Source organism: Strigops habroptila, chromosome 1 (assembly GCF_004027225.2).
Source record: "Strigops habroptila isolate Jane chromosome 1, bStrHab1.2.pri, whole genome shotgun sequence".
Classification (NCBI taxonomy): domain Eukaryota; kingdom Metazoa; phylum Chordata; class Aves; order Psittaciformes; family Psittacidae; genus Strigops; species Strigops habroptila.
Genome location: NC_044277.2, coordinates 14005035 through 14022523, shown reverse-complemented (window position 1 = coordinate 14022523; position 17489 = coordinate 14005035). Strand labels below are relative to the sequence as shown.

Below are 17489 nucleotides of genomic sequence, written 5' to 3'. Positions count from 1 at the left end.
TGATACACCACCTCACCTGAATGTGTCACACCATGCACTGAGACTGACAAATCAGCGACTGGGTGCAGTGAGAGCAGAATGTCAGATAAGCACAAGCTGTGGATGGCTACTTCTTGTCCTCCAAATAAAGTGTTTCTTTTGTACCAATGTGCCTGGCCTGTTCACGTCAATCCCATTTGCAACACGATCTTCTTGGAAGGCTTACAGTTTTGCCGTTGAGTTTCAAGGTTTAACAGTGATGGGTAAATGTAGTTCCTGGTTTCCTGTATCCTTTACAGATAAGGAGGTGGGACACGAAGAGACGATGTGAGGGAACTTGTTCTTTCACATACAGCAGGTCAGCGGTGGGATTGAGAACATCATGTCTGTTTTGAGGGTTGTACTTCATTCATTGGACTTCATTATGGACTAAGTACGTTTGCTCGCATCACAGGCTTTGCTCAGATGGGCACAGATCTGCTCAGCTGGTAAGGTCTCAGTTCAGGAATCTATGGCATTGGAGCCCAAGGGGCCAAGCTGCCTGACCTGGGTCTGTAACCTGCAGTACATGCTCAGGGTAAGGTAAGCTCTGATGGACCCACAGGGAATACATGACTATAACATAAGATCATGCAAGTTGCATCAAGGACTAATCGTCACTGGAAGGAAAACAACCAAAACCCAGACGGCACAACTGGTTGTTCCACCGATGACTTCTGAGTAACAAACTGTGAGTGAAGAAACTGCAGCCCCATGGGTGAGATTTCTGATGCAAAATCCACCCGAGCACACAAGGAAACTCCTTGTTTCACAGCATCAGTAGCTAATTTCTGTCTCTGGGGAGGATTACCATTATCATGGTAGCTGCTGTTTTATTATAAAGAAGATCTGATTTAGGTGGCATATTGTTTATAATGGGAATAATCTTAATGTGCAGCACCCAGAGCAGTAATAATATGGTACCACTCTATGGAGACCCAGCGGTGAAAAGGGTATGTGACACAGAAACTGTTTCCTTACTTGTATGGTGGCTCTAATTTTCTTCAGTCTGAGATGTAACGTGCACAGATCTGTACAAAACCAGAGCTTTCCCTGTGCTAAGATATTCTTTACACTGACAAAAGTTTATGGAGTAGAAAGCTTTTTAAAGATGTAAACAGAATGTAGTAAATTGCAGCCCCATCCCGAGATGTTACAATAAAAAAACGTGATTTTTTTTTCCAGATGACAATTTCTCTTGACTTTGTCAGTTATACTGCATACTGTATAATTTTATTCTGTTATATTGTATTAAGACTAGTATTTTGTATTTGACCAAAACATGTCATCATTCTCTACCTTACAAATGTGAGAACATTCAGAATTATGGCTGAAAAGAAAAAAACCACATGCATGGAAGAGCATAATATCATGCTGGAATTTCAGCATTAGTTTTTCTGAACACTACCTTACCCACTGACTTTTAAATTACTCTCATGTCAGAGCCGAGGGGCAGGATCACCTCCTTTGACCTGCTGGTCACGCTTCTTTTGATGCAGCCCAGGATACGGTTGGCTTTCTGGGCTGCAAGCGCACACTGCCGGCTCATGTTCAGTTTCTCATCAATCAACACCCCCAAGTCCTTCTCCGCAGGGTGCTCTGAATCTCTTCTCTGCCCAACCTGTAGCTGTGCCTGGGATTGCCCCGACCCAGGTGTAGGACCTTACACTTGGCTTGGCAATGAAAGCTGATTTCTTCGTCACAGCGTGCAATGTCTGCACTAAATCCAGAGTGAGTCAAGGAATGTCAGCGGGGTCACCCTGGAATTACACCCAAACGCTGCCCAGCAGAACAGAGCCCTTTGCCCCATGAACACCTTGTGTTACATCTATGACGCAGGTGTACCCTGTACAGCAACCCACTGCACACACCGCAGGTACTGCAGCATGGAAGGAGACGTGCAGGCGGGCAGAAAGCTTCGTGCACCTTCAGGTGCTCGAAACCCCCAGATGAGACCGGTCAGAACGTCACGTGAGAGGGGTTGTGAGCAAAAATCTCTATTTTTTTATTCCCCTCCTGTTGATTCAATGGATCCAGCCCCAACCTTTTTTAAATAAAACAAAATACTTGTGCTGTATAATAAAAATTCCATGTTTTAATACATCGCCATGCACAAATGAAGTCAAACAATGCAGAGTACAAAATTGTCAAATATACAAAATGATAAAGCAGATACCCAAAGCTTCCAGAGATCATGCCCAAAGATACCAAAATCTTGATATTGATTTGAATTTCATCGTTTAAAAGAATTCTACCCTCCCACCAGGGTTTGGTTTGTGTTGATTTTTGAAAACAGAAGCAATTAAAGAGTAACTATAAAAACTGTCAGGTGGAATTAACAGTGATGGCCACTTCGTATACTGAAACTTAGATTGCATGGTAACTTCTGTTTTGGGAATAACACACTGCTGTTCAGAAGAACACCTTGGATGCCTGGAGAAATGCAGTGTACATCAAACAAAAAGGCACACTTTTGTCTTATGCCACCTCATTTGGCTCCGTATTTGAAAAGTTCAGCCATAGACAAAGTGGGAATAACAGCACGTTGCTGTTTAACCATTAGACTGCTGGCATGTTCCTAGGTTTTCAACCAAGTTAACATTAAAAGGAGATCACTGGCTTAAGAGTATTTCCTTAGTGAATGTAAACCAGAACTGACTCCAAAGGCAGCCGGACCAGACAGAACTTGCTGGCTTCAGGAGGCTGTTTGAGCATACAGCATGGCCATGGATTTGCACTCAGCCCTTCTGCATCCAGCTCTCCTGCATCAGGGCACCCGATTTCCCAGGACCTGGACCATCCCAGTGCCCCTCTCGCTCCCCGCAGCTCACATCCACCATCAGTTGCTGGTGCTGAAGTGCAGGCGCAGCCTTGGCGTCTGGTTCTGTCCATGGGCTGCTGGTTTGGGGCAACCTTTGGACACAGCTCAGGTGTGGCTGTCATTCCAGCTATCAGTTATCTGCTCTACTCAAGGTCAGCTTCAATCAACCTTAAATTCAACTCCGCAAAATAGAGGAGCCCAAATGAAGAGCCCCTTTGCTGGTTTATGCTGTGCAGAGCCCGGCAGGTATTACTCCCATCTTACTCCCACTTGTGAAAAAGAAATAATTGTGAGGCAGGTCCAGATACCTGCAGTACTCACAAGAAACTGAAAGCAAAGCCCAGTGTGTCCCAAAGCACATCCCTGCCACTTCCAGATTCTGCAATAACTGTGGGAAATGTAAAAGTATGCCTCTTAGGCTCACCAAGTATCCAGCAGCTCAGTGCAAAGCAAAGGAGTCTTCTCCTCAGTACACAGAGCCTCTGGGGTGATGCTGGTCATTCCCTGTGCCAGAGCGTCACCTCCTGCCCTTCACTGGTGTTCCAGGGGAAGCCCAGCAGGCAGCAGCAACCCAGCTGATGCCCTGAAACACAGGGTCTGATTCTGCAAGGTCTGTGTCTCCTGCCATGGCGTCAACAGAGCGCTCAGCACGGCACAGGACACCGGCCTCACCTGCAGGTCACCCAGCATGGCCCCATTCCTCCCCTTGGGTCAGTGGTGTTGGGCTCAGGAGAAGGCTGAGACCTGGGTCTGATGCTGAGATGCTTTGCATAGGCTGCAGGCTCCTGGCTCTGTGCTTTCTCTACCGCCACTTAATCTCTTTCCTAACTTTCTCAGAAGAAGAGCAGAGAAGGAGCCTCTTGCACCCAAGGGATGCAGATGAAGTCATAAGAGGACTCCAAATGTTTCTTTATCTGGACTGGTCTTGAGACAGAGCCTGGGTCAGTAGGGAAAACTTCTGTCTTGATGCAAAACGGTGTTCTCAATAAACAGAACCAACCAACCAAGTTCTCTAAGCATCTGATGGGGCAGAGAGAGGGTTTTTTTCTCCTCTGCACAGCTTCTTATTGCTTACATGCAGTTTTGCTGCAGTATCGATCTCCCTGCTTCAAGAAAAACCCCTGCATATCACTATATAATTTAGTGACTTATAACATTAGAGAGATGAATTCAAGGCGAGTGCTTAACAGAAGTAACATGATTAGAGATGTAACAACAGCTACAGAGGATTTTTTTTTTTCTCTGAAAAAGTATTTAGATATATTTGGAATTAATAGCAGAAAGAAGCTTTTAATCTCATCCTCAGACTATGCCTGGCTGTGTTGTAACAACACTGGAAATCCTACTTTTATGGCAGAATAGATGTTATATAGTCATCTCCAAGATCAGCTTCTTCTCAGTCCAGGCTGACTGCAGTCCTGCCTGTTGAGGACCGTCTCCTCCAGAGCCGCAAGGTGTCTCAGCAGCGTGAGGACACTCATAAGCCATCACACAGTGAAGCCAGTGACTCTGCAGAATTTATTTGACAGGCAGCAAGCATGTACCAATGTTCTTTAAACAATAAATCTAGACCAAACTAATTTTCTTAGGATTTCACACTGGATTAGAGCAAGAATCCCCAAAGATCTTTTTTTAGCTATGGCTGTAGCTAACTCCCTTCTTGTTTCAGCTTCTTGATGCCGATTCAATACCAATTTGCAGTAAGTATTGCTTTATAGTTTCTCTTGTTTGAGTGAACTGTTTACTCTTCAAACCGTACATCCTAGTTCGTGCTCCCCATTGCCCAATGAAGCACGGTAGAAGGTGGCTCTGATGCTTCACACTTTGCCTCACATCCATCAACAGCCGTTTTGTGAAACCTGAATCAGAGGCAGAGTGGTCCTTTGCTTATTTCTAAGGTACAACATTCAAACCAGCCAACAGTAATAGGGCCCAGGCCTGCGAAGCCCCACTGCTGGGGGCAGCTGTCATTGCTCTGGGTAGTCCCACTGAAGTCATTTCACTCCCAGGGCTTTACTAACCCACTCCGATGGGGCTCATCACGGTAGCAGGAACAGTTTGCTGCCTTTGAAGCAAGGAACTCGGGCACTGTGTTCGGCTGCACAGCCATACAACAGAACTCTCAGTCAGCCCTGCAGCTTCTCTGCTGGTTGTTGAAGGCAGGAAAATGTGTTTCTTGCCAGCAAGACGCTACCTCCTTACTTAACAGGCAAACCCACACTTGTTGTTCCTTGCTCAGACTACACGTGCACTTGGCCCTATCATTTGAGCGCGGCATTTTGTTCCAGGCTGTTATTAATGAAAGACAAGACTTTCTCTATATGTCCAAGGGTTTTTGTTGTCCTTTCTTGTCCAGCTCTCTTCCTCTAATTAAGTGCAGAAGAACCTTACAGCTGTGAGTAGACCTACCGATGCTCATACCAAATGCCATCAAGTACAGCTCTGTCCGTATGAGCTTTTTAAATTGAGACCATTTTGTGTGAAGAAATGGCTAGAGGTTGCCCTGCCTTCCTGCACTATTGGAAACTTTAACATACTTTTAATTCAGAGGTTTACATCTGATGATCTAGACTAATCCTTGCATAACACACACCTAATAACTTCATCCAGTAATTGCCACACCGAGCCTGGATTTCAGTTTGAGGTAGAGCTTACTGACTTAGAAAAATACTCTGCATGCATTTAAAGACTTTTTGTGATGGAGAACATGCCAGGTAACTAAGTAAGTTGTCTCCACAGGTAATTATCCTCCCTGTTGGGCATTTGCACTTAATTTCTAGCCTGAAATCAGTTTCCAACCAGTGGAGCACATCATTCCCTTTTCCTCTAAATAGAAGAGCTACCTGCCTTCAGACAGCACTTCCCTGCCCAGGTAGAAGATTGTGATTGCAGAAGGAGATCAAGTCACCTCTTCAAATTGCCTCTGATAAATTAATAGCTTGAGCTTCATTAGTCTGACACTATAATAAGACCTGTTTTCCTGCCCTTGAATGACACTGAGAGCTATAGAAAATAATCTTTCCAAGTTGTCAATACCCTTTTTGACAGGCAGGCAGCAACCAAACAAACTGGGACAGCATCACTACTGCCAAGTCCTCGATCCCAGCTGGCAAGAGCAGCTCTGGGGCTGACGTTGAGTGGATTATTTATCACACCTTCACTCCAAGGTATTATTCCAGACATACTCCCATGCCCCTAGCCGGACGTGCTGCCACCTCTCCTGTATTTCTGACTCTGGAGTCCCCCAGGTTATTCTCTGCCACTGACCTGCTCCATGTCATTATTTACCACACCCCTGGTTTTGTCATCTCTGGCTGTTGCCAACAGCAATTTCCTCTTTTCCTGCAAGGAATATTGGAAATAGAGCACACCTTGGGAGGAGCTCATTAGAAAGAGTCTCACTGATGATAATTTCATATTTACAGCTATTTTTTGTGATCCAGCCTCTAATCAGTTTTAATCCACTTAAGATGGGTGATTTTAATTTTGCGTTGTGCTATTTTCTTCTTTATCAGAATCAAACGATCTAGAGGAGGCTAAGTACAGTGTGCCAGCAGAGTTTCTTTTATCAACAAGCCTTTGGTATCACAAAAAGTGATAGCAACTTTATTTGCCATGATACATTTCTATAAAAATCATTTGGAGGGTTTTAACAATTTTTAATTGCTTTAGCAATTGCGCCATATCAACCTTGTCGTGATTTTGCCTAAGACTGATAGGAAGCTAATGAGCCTGTAGTTTTTTTGGCTCAAATCATCCATTCTTTTGAGTTATTGTGGGGGTTTTTGTGCCATTTGAAGCATCTTCTCTGCCTTCTGGTCCTGAGGAGGCCCAGGCAAGTTTTCCTTCACTTTTGGTTTCAGTTAATTTACAAATTTAAAGATATGTTTGGAGAGTTGCTGCTTAACATTACTTGTACTTACTGATGGAGTAGGAGGAATTACATTTTAATGTGCAGTCTGACTCCCTCCTTCTACTGTTTTCAAATACAATACAAGAATATTTGTTGTTTTGCGCACGTACTGTGAGTAATCACTGTGCTGTGCCTGTCTAGCATCAGGCTTAGCTTTGCTACCACGCTATTTATTAGGATATATGTAAAGCCTTTGGTCTAACCAGCCCCAACCTATTTGCCACTGATTTCCCATACATTTTTTCGCTTTCCTCATTAAACATCTACTTTTCTTACTTGCTGATTTATCCTCATGAGCCTGCCTAATCACCCATACGCTATGTTGGTGGGGTTTTTTGCACTCCAGATAACTCTCCTGAATTTTACTGTAGGAGGCTGCAGGTAATGCTGGTAGTACTTTCCCCTCCACCCATCAATTTTAATTACACCAAAGGACCTTTTCTTTCTAAATTAAAATCTTATTGACCACAGTCTATATATACCAGGGTCAACAGCAGCACAGTCCTGCAGCGGAGGAGACTCTGATAGCAGAGATGTTCACTGTGAAAAGGGGACCAATGTGAAAGATGCCGGGTTTTACTTTGCTTGCCTGAGACAATGTTGAATAACTGAGCGGCTTTGTGGTGGAGGTTGGTTTTAGTGGTGACAAAAAACCCACCCCAGGCCTGGCTCCAGGGCTGGCACCAGACAACACATCTCCAGAGACTTCGATGGCACCAATGTAAATCTGCTGAGGCCTGGCCTGGGGTCTTCCAAAAATTCAGGGCAAAACAAAACCAGAATCTTGTCATTTTCAATAGTCTAATTTCCTCAGCGCTGCTGCAGCTGCTGCCAAGTGACAATGCTTACCCTAAGGAACAGAGAGGGAGGGATGCATGCACCGGTAGAGCATGGCCGCGCAGCTGGGCAGGCAAAACCATAGAGCTTGTGGAGCTTTTTCAAACTCCCTTCCTGGAAGGCTGCATTTCCCTTAATGGAATAAACGGTGGTGTTCAGGCACAGAAAGCCAGGCAGATAAAAACCCTAGGAACAAAACAGTGCAAAGGATGCTCTCAGCTGCAGTGCGCTTTTCGGGTTGAGCAATTCCTTCAGGTTTCTAATGCAGGACTTCTCATGGTCTGAAGCACTTGGGATATCAGTGATTTTTAGCAGGGTCTGATGCTGCAGCCTTTCTCAACACAAAGAAACCAGGCGAGCGCGGCAGCCGGGAGAGGCACCGGGCATGGGAGGAAGGCTGCAGGTCTGCACCCGGGAACAGCGTCCTGCCCACAGTGCTCCTTCGTTTCAGACATCATAACCAGTGATCAGTGTAACGGCAGCACTGGCCTTTGCGAATTTATCTATCTCTACAGAGCTGACAATTGCTGTTTTATGAAAATAGCATTAGTCTCCCACTCTTTTCCACTGAACTAATGGCTCTGAGCATATTTAAATTCACTTCCTTTGCTGGAATAACTTATTCACTCCCTTTCATGTTGACTTGGTCTTTGGCACTCTCGACGTAAATGATTTATTGACTAGAGATAAAGCATTCTTTCCCCTGAACTGTTCCTGCGACCCAGGCAAAAGCGGATGTGTCTGCTATTAATAAGGTGTTCAGCATAAAAAATGCAATAGACTTGATTGTCTCCACTCTATAGCCTTTCCGAGAACACAGTACCTGCCCCCATTCACAATAACAAAAATCTCTCCCACATGTTTATTTATATTAAAAAGTTTTCAGAAGAATACGCTGGGATCCAGATAAGTTGTTCAGGAGATGTAGAACAATTTCATAAATATCCCTGAGGAAGCATGGCCTACTTTGGGAGAATAACAGTGATTAAAAAATCCAAACACGATGAATAGTCAAATACAAGCCAAAAAGTACAGTTATTTCCTTATGGCTCCAGCAGACAGTTACACACGTGAGAAGTGTCACGGGGCTCAGGGGAGCTATGCTTGCAGTTATCCACATGCACAGGCTGGCTGTAGGACGGAGACCTACACCAGCTTTAAAGGAGATTTGTCCGAGAGGCACCTACAGCAGACTTCTCACCGAGTCTGGCTACACAAGGGTCTGGACTTGATTTTCACATTTCTCAGGGCCTATAACACTGCTTTTCTAGGTCACCATAGCTAAAATCCTGGGAAGCTTTTAAAACAAACTGTTTTAACAGGAGAAGTGCACACATCTAAATTCATGCCATATACTGGAAGATGTTCAAAACTAACATTGATACAAAAAAATGCTTCTAGTGGCTCTCTGCCTAACGCAACTTCTTCTCGTATGCCCTTTTAAGATAACACTCTATGATAAACTCTTATCTTTCAAATTGTTCCAGATTTTTTCACTAGGTAGTAAAATAGGAGAATCCCTACTGTAGAAGTATGGCATTCTCCTTCTTTTTAAATTGCTGTACCAACAAGACATGGATGTCAGTTGCCAGAGCGTGTTTTTTAAAGCCTGTAACAGAAAGAGCTGTAAAACTTGCTGAAGCTTACAGTGGACCTGTGCCATGCGCATGGCTGGGTCTCTTGGTATCAGATTCCAACCTGCAACCCTATGAAAAGCTCTAAAAAGTGCAAATGTTGCCATTGGCAAAGATTCTTCTATCTTAAGGAAAATTTTTACACCAATTAATTTAAAATTGGGGACCAGGATTTTCAGAAAGAGAATGGAGAAGGTTACCGCTTTGTAATTCTTGGGAGCTCCAGTTGAGAGCCCATGGAAAGACCCAAACCATCAGAAATCACTAGTGACTTCTGACAGTCTTGGTCATCACCAGAAATAATTTGCTTTTGGAGTGAATACTATAGAAGTATCCAACATGCTGAATGTGAGATGGGTGGAGAGCTGAAACCTAAGGCCATATCCATCTGAAAACAATTAAACTCTAAAGATACTTATCTGTTTGTCATACGGGCACCACCTTCCATTCTCTAGCAATGAACTGTACAATAGTTTTTAAGAATTATAACACAGGAGCTTCCTCTAAAAAGGTCCCTTTGTCTTGATGTAGCTGCATATTCTCTCCATCACTGCACCTTCATACCAGTATGGCATCTCACCTACAGTTTGGCATATAGGCTAATGGCCACTCTATAGTACCTGACTATCAGGCTGGAGAGAGTGACGGTCTTCAAGTACACAAAAAAGCTACCTTTGATTTTAAAGAAAGAAGGAACAAATGGGTAAGTCCCCTCAGTATGCTGATGGCATCAGTTCATTATAAAGAGTGTGCCAAGAAGGTCCTGATGTGAGGGACAGACACTAATTCCACTGAGTCCCCATGGAAGAAACAGTACCACAGCCAGCTGTGATACCACCAGTGATGAGGCCAGCCATTCAGAGACTGAACAAAAAACAATGTTCAGATTGAATGCAACAGTCTTGAGCCTGCTACAGTATATTGAAAGGCTTATTGGAACCATTTGCTTATTCCCAGTTCCTACCAAAATACTGGTTTGGATAGAAAGTGGAAAAAGTTAATGAAGAAGTCTGCCCTCTCCACAGGGAGTGTCTTGCTCCTTAAAAGTATAGTCTTACACTTTACCTTGTTCAGAGAGTTTGGTTTGGACTACAATTCCCCAGCCCTGCCCAAAACATAAACGGTGGCCAGCATAAAGAACCTGAATTCTTCCAGTTTATTCTGGTTTTATCGTAGCCCAAACCTAGGGTCACACACGTCTCTGAGCAAGGCTCTCTCCTTTGCCTCTCCCTCGCTGAGTAAGAAAACACATTGGCACACTAGAAATGAGAACCTTTGATATTTGGTGGATGAGAAGGAGAGCAGACACAGTGTCCTACAGCTCATTCAACCTACCCTGTTCTTGGCTACCTCTGAGCCAGCTGTTCTCTAAGTCTCGATAAAAGAAGTCACACCTCTGCCACGTGCAAATCTATCTACACAATCTACTGTGAACTGGTGAAGGTATGCTAGGAGTGGGCTTCAGCTGGGATGCAGTCTCAGCACAAACACTGAAACGGATCCTCAGTATGTTTAAAAAAGACCATTATATATATATGGACTGTGCTAGTTCTGTGCAGAAAGCACATATGAAGTGCTGATATCGTTTAACAGAATACCATTAGACTGCAAAACTAACATATACAAGACGTTTACATTCCTATCGGGGTGTAATATTGTGAACATATCCACTGAGATTGGAGAATTGCTGTAAGTTTTTCCTAAAACATCATGCCATCTGCATACATAATAAAAGAATCCAGTAGTTGCCATGCTAAAACAGGACTTCTAGTGAAGGGCATAGACAGTCCCCTAAAGGGAACTCAAAAGTTATGCACAGTGATGAGAACTGGAAGAGATTTTCCAGCTAAAGGTCTGTCAATGACCATTTTCAACAAATTAGCACTGGATATTATGCACCACACTTTCACTCCACAGCAAACCAGGTCTTCCCAGAATGCATCATCATGAGAGGGCTGATTTTACTTCAAGTTCATCTTCAGTCCTCCATGGTCACCTTCTGGCAGTGCCATTTATTATATTTTTTTCATGAAGGAAAGTTCACTTTCATATCAAGTGGCAGGACAGCAGCTTTAGAGGCTGGAAATGTTTATGGAGAGCTCTCTGCTGGGGCTGTAAAAAACACAAGAGAAAACCAAAACCAGTGAGTACAGAACACAGAGAAGGAATTACCATGCATTTCAACTACTATAAAAAAAGTCAGGTTTGAGCTGAGTAAATGTACTTCTGCTGTAAAGACAAACTATTCCTAGAATATATATTGTGGCCCTGGTACTTTTTCAATCAGCTTTACTCATCAAGCTCAGTGCTTAATCAATTCCGTAGATAAATATAAAGTGCAGACCAGCAATAATTTGAATGATTTAACAAACCCTACTTCAGTTTTATTGCCTCATGTGAAAGCACTGCTTACTCTTCCTCTACTCTGAGTTGCAGAGAGCAGGCTCTTGTCTTTGGATGGGCTTGCATTACTACCTAAAGGCTTGATGACCAGATGCTGGAAAGGGTCCACCAAGAGCCAAAGAAGGAGCTGATGTTCCCTCACCATTTCTGCTGGCCAGGATGGCGAGAGTATAGAGATGTGAAAGCACTTCACTCACTTCCTTCCCCACTTCAAACCGTGTAAGATAATTAGGGGGTTGCAGAGAGTTTCACTATCCCAGCTAAAAGCAGTAACCACACTCAATTTTGGTGGCTGCTATTCCTTGCCTGAAATCCCTTGCAAAGCTGTAAGGGATGCACACCAAAAGGACAAGAGGTAATGGGCACAAGAGGCAATAAGAGAGATTCCAGTTAGATACAAGGAAAAAAAATCTTCCTAGTGAGGGTGGTCACATTATGAAACAAGTTACCCGACCAGGTCCACAACTCAACCACAAGAGGCCCTGAACAACCTAACTTGTCCCTGCTTTGAGCACAGTTGAGTGAAACAATGTCCAAAGGTCTCTCCCAGCCTAAGTTCTTCAATGATTATACATTTTCTGATGGGGATTTGTGCTCCCTGTTCTGCCTTTCTGAACTGGAGATGGGTGCCCATGCAGGACTGCTCACACTGAAGAGCATTCAGTCCTCTATTCAGTATGTAGCCATGAAAATGCATGCAAACCCATCACAGGCTCATACTAGGCTCGAGTCAAGAAGCCATGCAGAAGCAAGTTCACTGTGTTATTTCAACGTGTTTGGACACAGCTTTGTTTATCACAGAGCCCTCACCCATCCCCTGTTTTACTGACCAGCTCTCTGATCAGGGCAGTGCAGGGACAAGGCTCATCAGGGTGGGCTTTGCACCCTTTGCAGCTGATGTCCTGCTTCCTGCATGAGTGTACATATCTGTACATGTGGGAAGAGCTGTATCATGATGTTTTTTGGGCCAGGTTCCAAACTGTGAAGCTAATAGGATACTGATACTGCCAAGGCAGCATTCATGTCAGCTGAAACTCCGGTTGGCAGTGGATTTCTGCTTCTCACCCCTTCAAAATCACACCTAGTGGGCTCTTCACTGATGGTACAGATTGACTGGCTCTGCCAAGCTGTCAGTTTGCCCATATTTGCTTCTCCCAACCCCAAACTCTTGCAGCAATGGACATGAAGGTCTGATCAAGCAGGGAAAGGATGGGATGTTAAATCAGTAGGTGCTGGAAGAATGCCAAATAAGAATAAAAATAACCCCACACCCTGCCACGAGCACTTTACCCCTCAGTGTAAATATGTCCTATGAAATAAAGGAACAATAACCCCCAGTCTCTTTAGCTATTTCCTTCCTTATGTGGGCATATGCACCCGATTACAGCGCTACTTTCGATTTCTGTTTTTACACCTGCCCTGCTTTTATTCTCAAGGTTCTCTAGTGCAATGATCCCACCACCACCTACCATCATCTACTACATGAAACACCCACATCAGTAGAGGCCTGAGAAAGATTTAGGACCCAGAAATTGTTTTATTCCATGGAAGAGCACATGGGAAGGTTTTGAGCCTGCAGCTGGTCTAGACAGATAAGTGACCACATCCCTCAGGGCAGAAAAGAAAGCAATGGTGACATTAAGCAGGTTTGAAGATAAAGGGGAAATCTGGGGGAGGAGGTTTTAAACTTGGAGAGACGCAAACTGGTACCTCACGTCAAAAGTGTTTGATTCCAGGTGAACTGGAGGATGTCTCCCATCTGTGTGGCATCAACAGAGACATGCCTGTCTCAGAAAGGAGAAACAGGACTTTTTTTTTTGAGGTTAAATTGCTCATCTGCTGCAAAGAAGGGGAAATTTCAACAGCTCTCCCAAGCAATGGAAAATACCTCGCCTAGCCACAAAGTTGTAGGACTAAAATAAAATGGGTGAACTGGCTAATTATATCAGGTCAGGCCTCAGGGTTGCAGTCGAGCTGAAATTCCCTAATCACCCACATTGTCTCAGCCATTGGCTTGTACTCATGCTTAAGCTTGAAATGAGCCAGCTGGCCCTTCAGACAGAAACTCATGAACAAGGAGAAATGGGGGCTGATCCCAATCTGAGCTCCATCCACACCACAGAGGGAGCACAACCACTTCCAGCCATGCAGAACACCCAACAGAGCCAGTCTGGATACAACCAGCAACGCTGCAGGTTAAGGGAACAGTAGTAATTCTGTTAAGCTCTGCATTTAGAGCAAGCACACTGAAGATATAGTGGTCGTCTAGCTCATCTCTTCTTACTTTGTCTTTTGAGGACAGGGTTTTAGAAGCATTCATTCTTCCTGATTACCTATATAATTTCTGGTGCCCAGCTGGAGACTCCTCTAAGGACCCTGGTTTTCTAACAGTATGTACCCAGCACTCTCTGAAAGTAAGATCTTTTTGAAAGGTATCACAAATGAGCAGTTGTCTTTGAAAACCTTGCCTGAGACTGTAAGCTCTTGGAACAAAGACCGCCCTTTGCAGGGGTTCCTATGCTTACCAACACAACGGCGTACAGATCTAATCTCACATGACATTTTCAAGAAGCTGCTGTAGAAAGACAACAATTATTTCAAAGTCAGAGATGTATTTTAGTTTTGAGTACCTGTACTGTGTGATTTTTTTCTAACTGGAAAAGGGACATATTTTTCTTTCATTTTAAACACATGTTAATTCAGTTCAACCTAGTGGTATTACCTATTTGTCACATTTTCATAATTGAGGCACTCTGATAAAGAAAACAAGCGTCTATTATCTTTGCTAGGCATCATTGCTACCACCTATTCCTTGAAGCCTGGTGAAAATCTGCATTCAGCTACATTTACTAGTATTTTTTCTGTGTCAGAAAGGCCACACTTTATGTTTCTCATGGCACTTGAGATATGATAATACACTGTGCAATAATGCAGACTTGTTGCATCTTGTTACTTGCTAGTTAGAGATATCGCTACCTTTGAAGAATTTTGTATGCTGGCAAAAGGAAATGGCTGGCAGCCCACTTGTAGATTTACCCTTTTCTTTATTGTGCACTGAATTCTCATCACCGAGCTATGAGAGAATGAGGTGCCTCTGTGAGGCTCATGGAAGTTCATGTAAAAAGAAACTACTCAGGAACTGCTGATCCTGGTCAGTGACCATGGTGGAAGGAGGAAGGAGGATTAGGAGGGGCTGGGAAATGCTGTTGCAGGGCAGCCTTGGCAGAGACAGGAGCCATTTGTCCCACGTCAGATGAGATTAAAGTTGTATCAGAGTTTGGTTTCCCTCTGTCATAAAACCATACCATTACTGTTCCAGGTGGAGAACAGCACCGGTTCTTTTAACCTCCACGTAAACACATCTATAGCTGCACATCCTTATTACCTAACACGTCTCTGATAACCAGAGTCAACAGTGCCAGAGATTCAAGGTTACCTCAGATGTTGGCACGCCTGTAGGTAGCTGGAGCCAGCAGAGAGGAGGTGGCAAAGCGACACTCGCCAGCCTGCTCCATCCACCTCAGAGCAGCCCCGGCTCCTACAGGCAGCAAGTCAAGCCTCAGGACTGCACAAAGACAGCAAGCTGCCTCACTGCAAATGTCACAGCCTAGCAGCCTCTGTTAAGCAGTGACACATTAATCAATGGACTGAGTGCAACACCCAGAGATGAGAGAGAAAACAAAGAGGTGATGGTTTTTGATAAGACTGCCAATTTTGTTTTGATTCCCAACCACTCATGTCTTGGTCTGGCTTGCCTGATTTTCCCCCTCAGCGCTAAGACCTGGTAGCTGATACAGACTTGAAGGTTATCTAATGTTGTTTGTTAAATGCAGTGCTAATACGGTAGAAAAATACCAAGGGGGAAAGGAAGGAAGTCGCTCCTGCTTCTGATTTTTGAATTCTTGCAAGCAGGAAACCAAGTCTTTAGGTTTTTTGACAGAAAAGGTGGATCTATGAGCACAACATCTAGAGCATCAAACACAGTAATCCTAATCCCAAGAGTTCAATATTCATTAATGAGGCCATGCAAAATAACTATAAAAGCTGAAAATACATGGAATTAAAAGTAAATGTTGCTTTCCCTCCACCCCTACTTCTAGTTAGGACATTTTTGTCAACCATGAAACAAGACTTTTTTTATTCAAACGATCAGGGACATCCATGTATCATCACAAGACTCCGGGAGCAGAACCTTTAAAACAAATGGCAGCCGACACATGAGTTGCTATTTCTGTAAGGATGAATTCAGGGTTACTTTTTTTATAAAGACACTTCTTCTTCTGGACAACTTGCTCCCATAACAAGGTACTCTTAATCCTCCTGGATACAGTTTTAATATCTGTTGATAGAATCACCATAAATACGCTACTGAATAAATACTCCCACATGAGATGTGTGGAAGAGATTTTACATGCAATAAACTCCTTGGTGTTATTTACGTCCTGCTACACTCTCAGTGCGAGCAGCCCCAGATCCACACAAGGGCTGCTGGCAGCAGCTGGGATGCAGCTTGAGCACAGGCTGCTCAGGCACGGCGCTGTGCGTGACGCTGCCTGGCACACTCTGAGAGCCCTATTAAGCCACTGCCAGTACGTGGGTATGCGGGATCCTGGCTCGCTCGCAGATCCACTGTCTGGATCAATGGCAAAGCTCATCTCAAGGAAGGCATCAGGGTAGCCTTCAAAAGGATGCTCGGTGCCTCAAGACAGATGATGAACATTCAACAAGGTCGGGCAAATCCTCTCCCCTATATTCTGACTCAAGAGAAAACTCACTTCCCGTGTGCGATGCTGGGCTCTGTTGCCTGCGTCAGGCAATTCTGAGATGAAACATTTCTGGGAGAATGGATGTCATGGCAGATGCTCTCAGCAGGTAACCTTCTGAAAAGCCAATTAGTCAGAGGTTATTGCAGCTGCTCTGTGGAACACAGTTGGTTCACATAGAATGGGTTGAATATGTAGTTGTCCAAAATGTGTTTCACTAAGCTATTCAATGCCCTCAATAGTCAGATTAGCCAAGAGTCTCTTCATGAGTCACACACAACTCCAGCCTTCCTACCAAAGCAAATCTCTCAGCAACTTTACTAGGTTAAACAAAATGAGGACACACGTCGATTCTGTGTACAGATCATCTATGCAGAAATTTCAGTACTTTGCCCCTTCCTTCAAAAATCAGAGCTCATGGTGGACAACTCTCTAAAGGGCTTGAGCTCACACTCCAGCCTTGTTCTGAAAAATATCCTGAAAGCCTTTTAATGTCTTCAGAGTTTGGTTTCACAGTGTTAATCTGGAAACCTCAGGAAAAAAATCTGTCCCAAGAAATTATGTCCTTTTTATGCCTGAGCCGAACCAGCATGGGAAAATTTCACCAGCTTGTAAGTTTGGTTCCAAAAATCACGCAAAATCCTGGGAGAGACTCATTCTTTCAAAGTGGTTCATTCATCTCTACTTCAGATACATTCCACCACCTACCTGCTTTTGCAAACAGACAAAGAAAAATGAAAACGCTTCTGCATTTGAACAGATGTAAGAGATCCTCATGATTTCCTTGAACTAACAAGCAGTTAAAATAGTTTGAAAAAGTGCATACAACCACTTCCTTCGTGTTTATAGCTTCTTTCAAAGAATTCTGTCCACCAGCATCCTTCTCCAGAGACTCAAACTGTAGCAAACAGAAAGGTTTAGAGGAATGTAATGCTAAGGAGTCTGATAGTCTCAGCTGGTGCTATCTGAAACTGAATATGCATATGTGATTGCTGACTTCATGCCTTATCATGCGTATCTCTCACTGCCTGCCTGTGATCAGTTCTTCATCTCACAAGTCCTAGTGGGGTGCTCTGCAGGAAGTGAAGAAGGTTGTCACA

The 17489-nt window shown here is 43.9% G+C and overlaps 1 protein-coding gene across 2 annotated transcripts in view; it reads right to left on the bottom strand.

Moving 5' to 3' along the window:
• Nucleotides 1-2088: 2088 nt before the first annotated feature.
• The window catches only part of SAMD12 (sterile alpha motif domain containing 12), a 172642-nt gene continuing 157241 nt past the window's right edge, over nt 2089-17489 (bottom strand). For both annotated transcript variants that reach the window (XM_030493885.1, XM_030493894.1), the window contains one exon: nt 2089-11335. In XM_030493885.1, the coding sequence (XP_030349745.1) occupies nt 11313-11335 (23 nt within the window). In that variant the 3' untranslated portion in view covers nt 2089-11312. The remainder of the gene's footprint in view (nt 11336-17489) is intronic.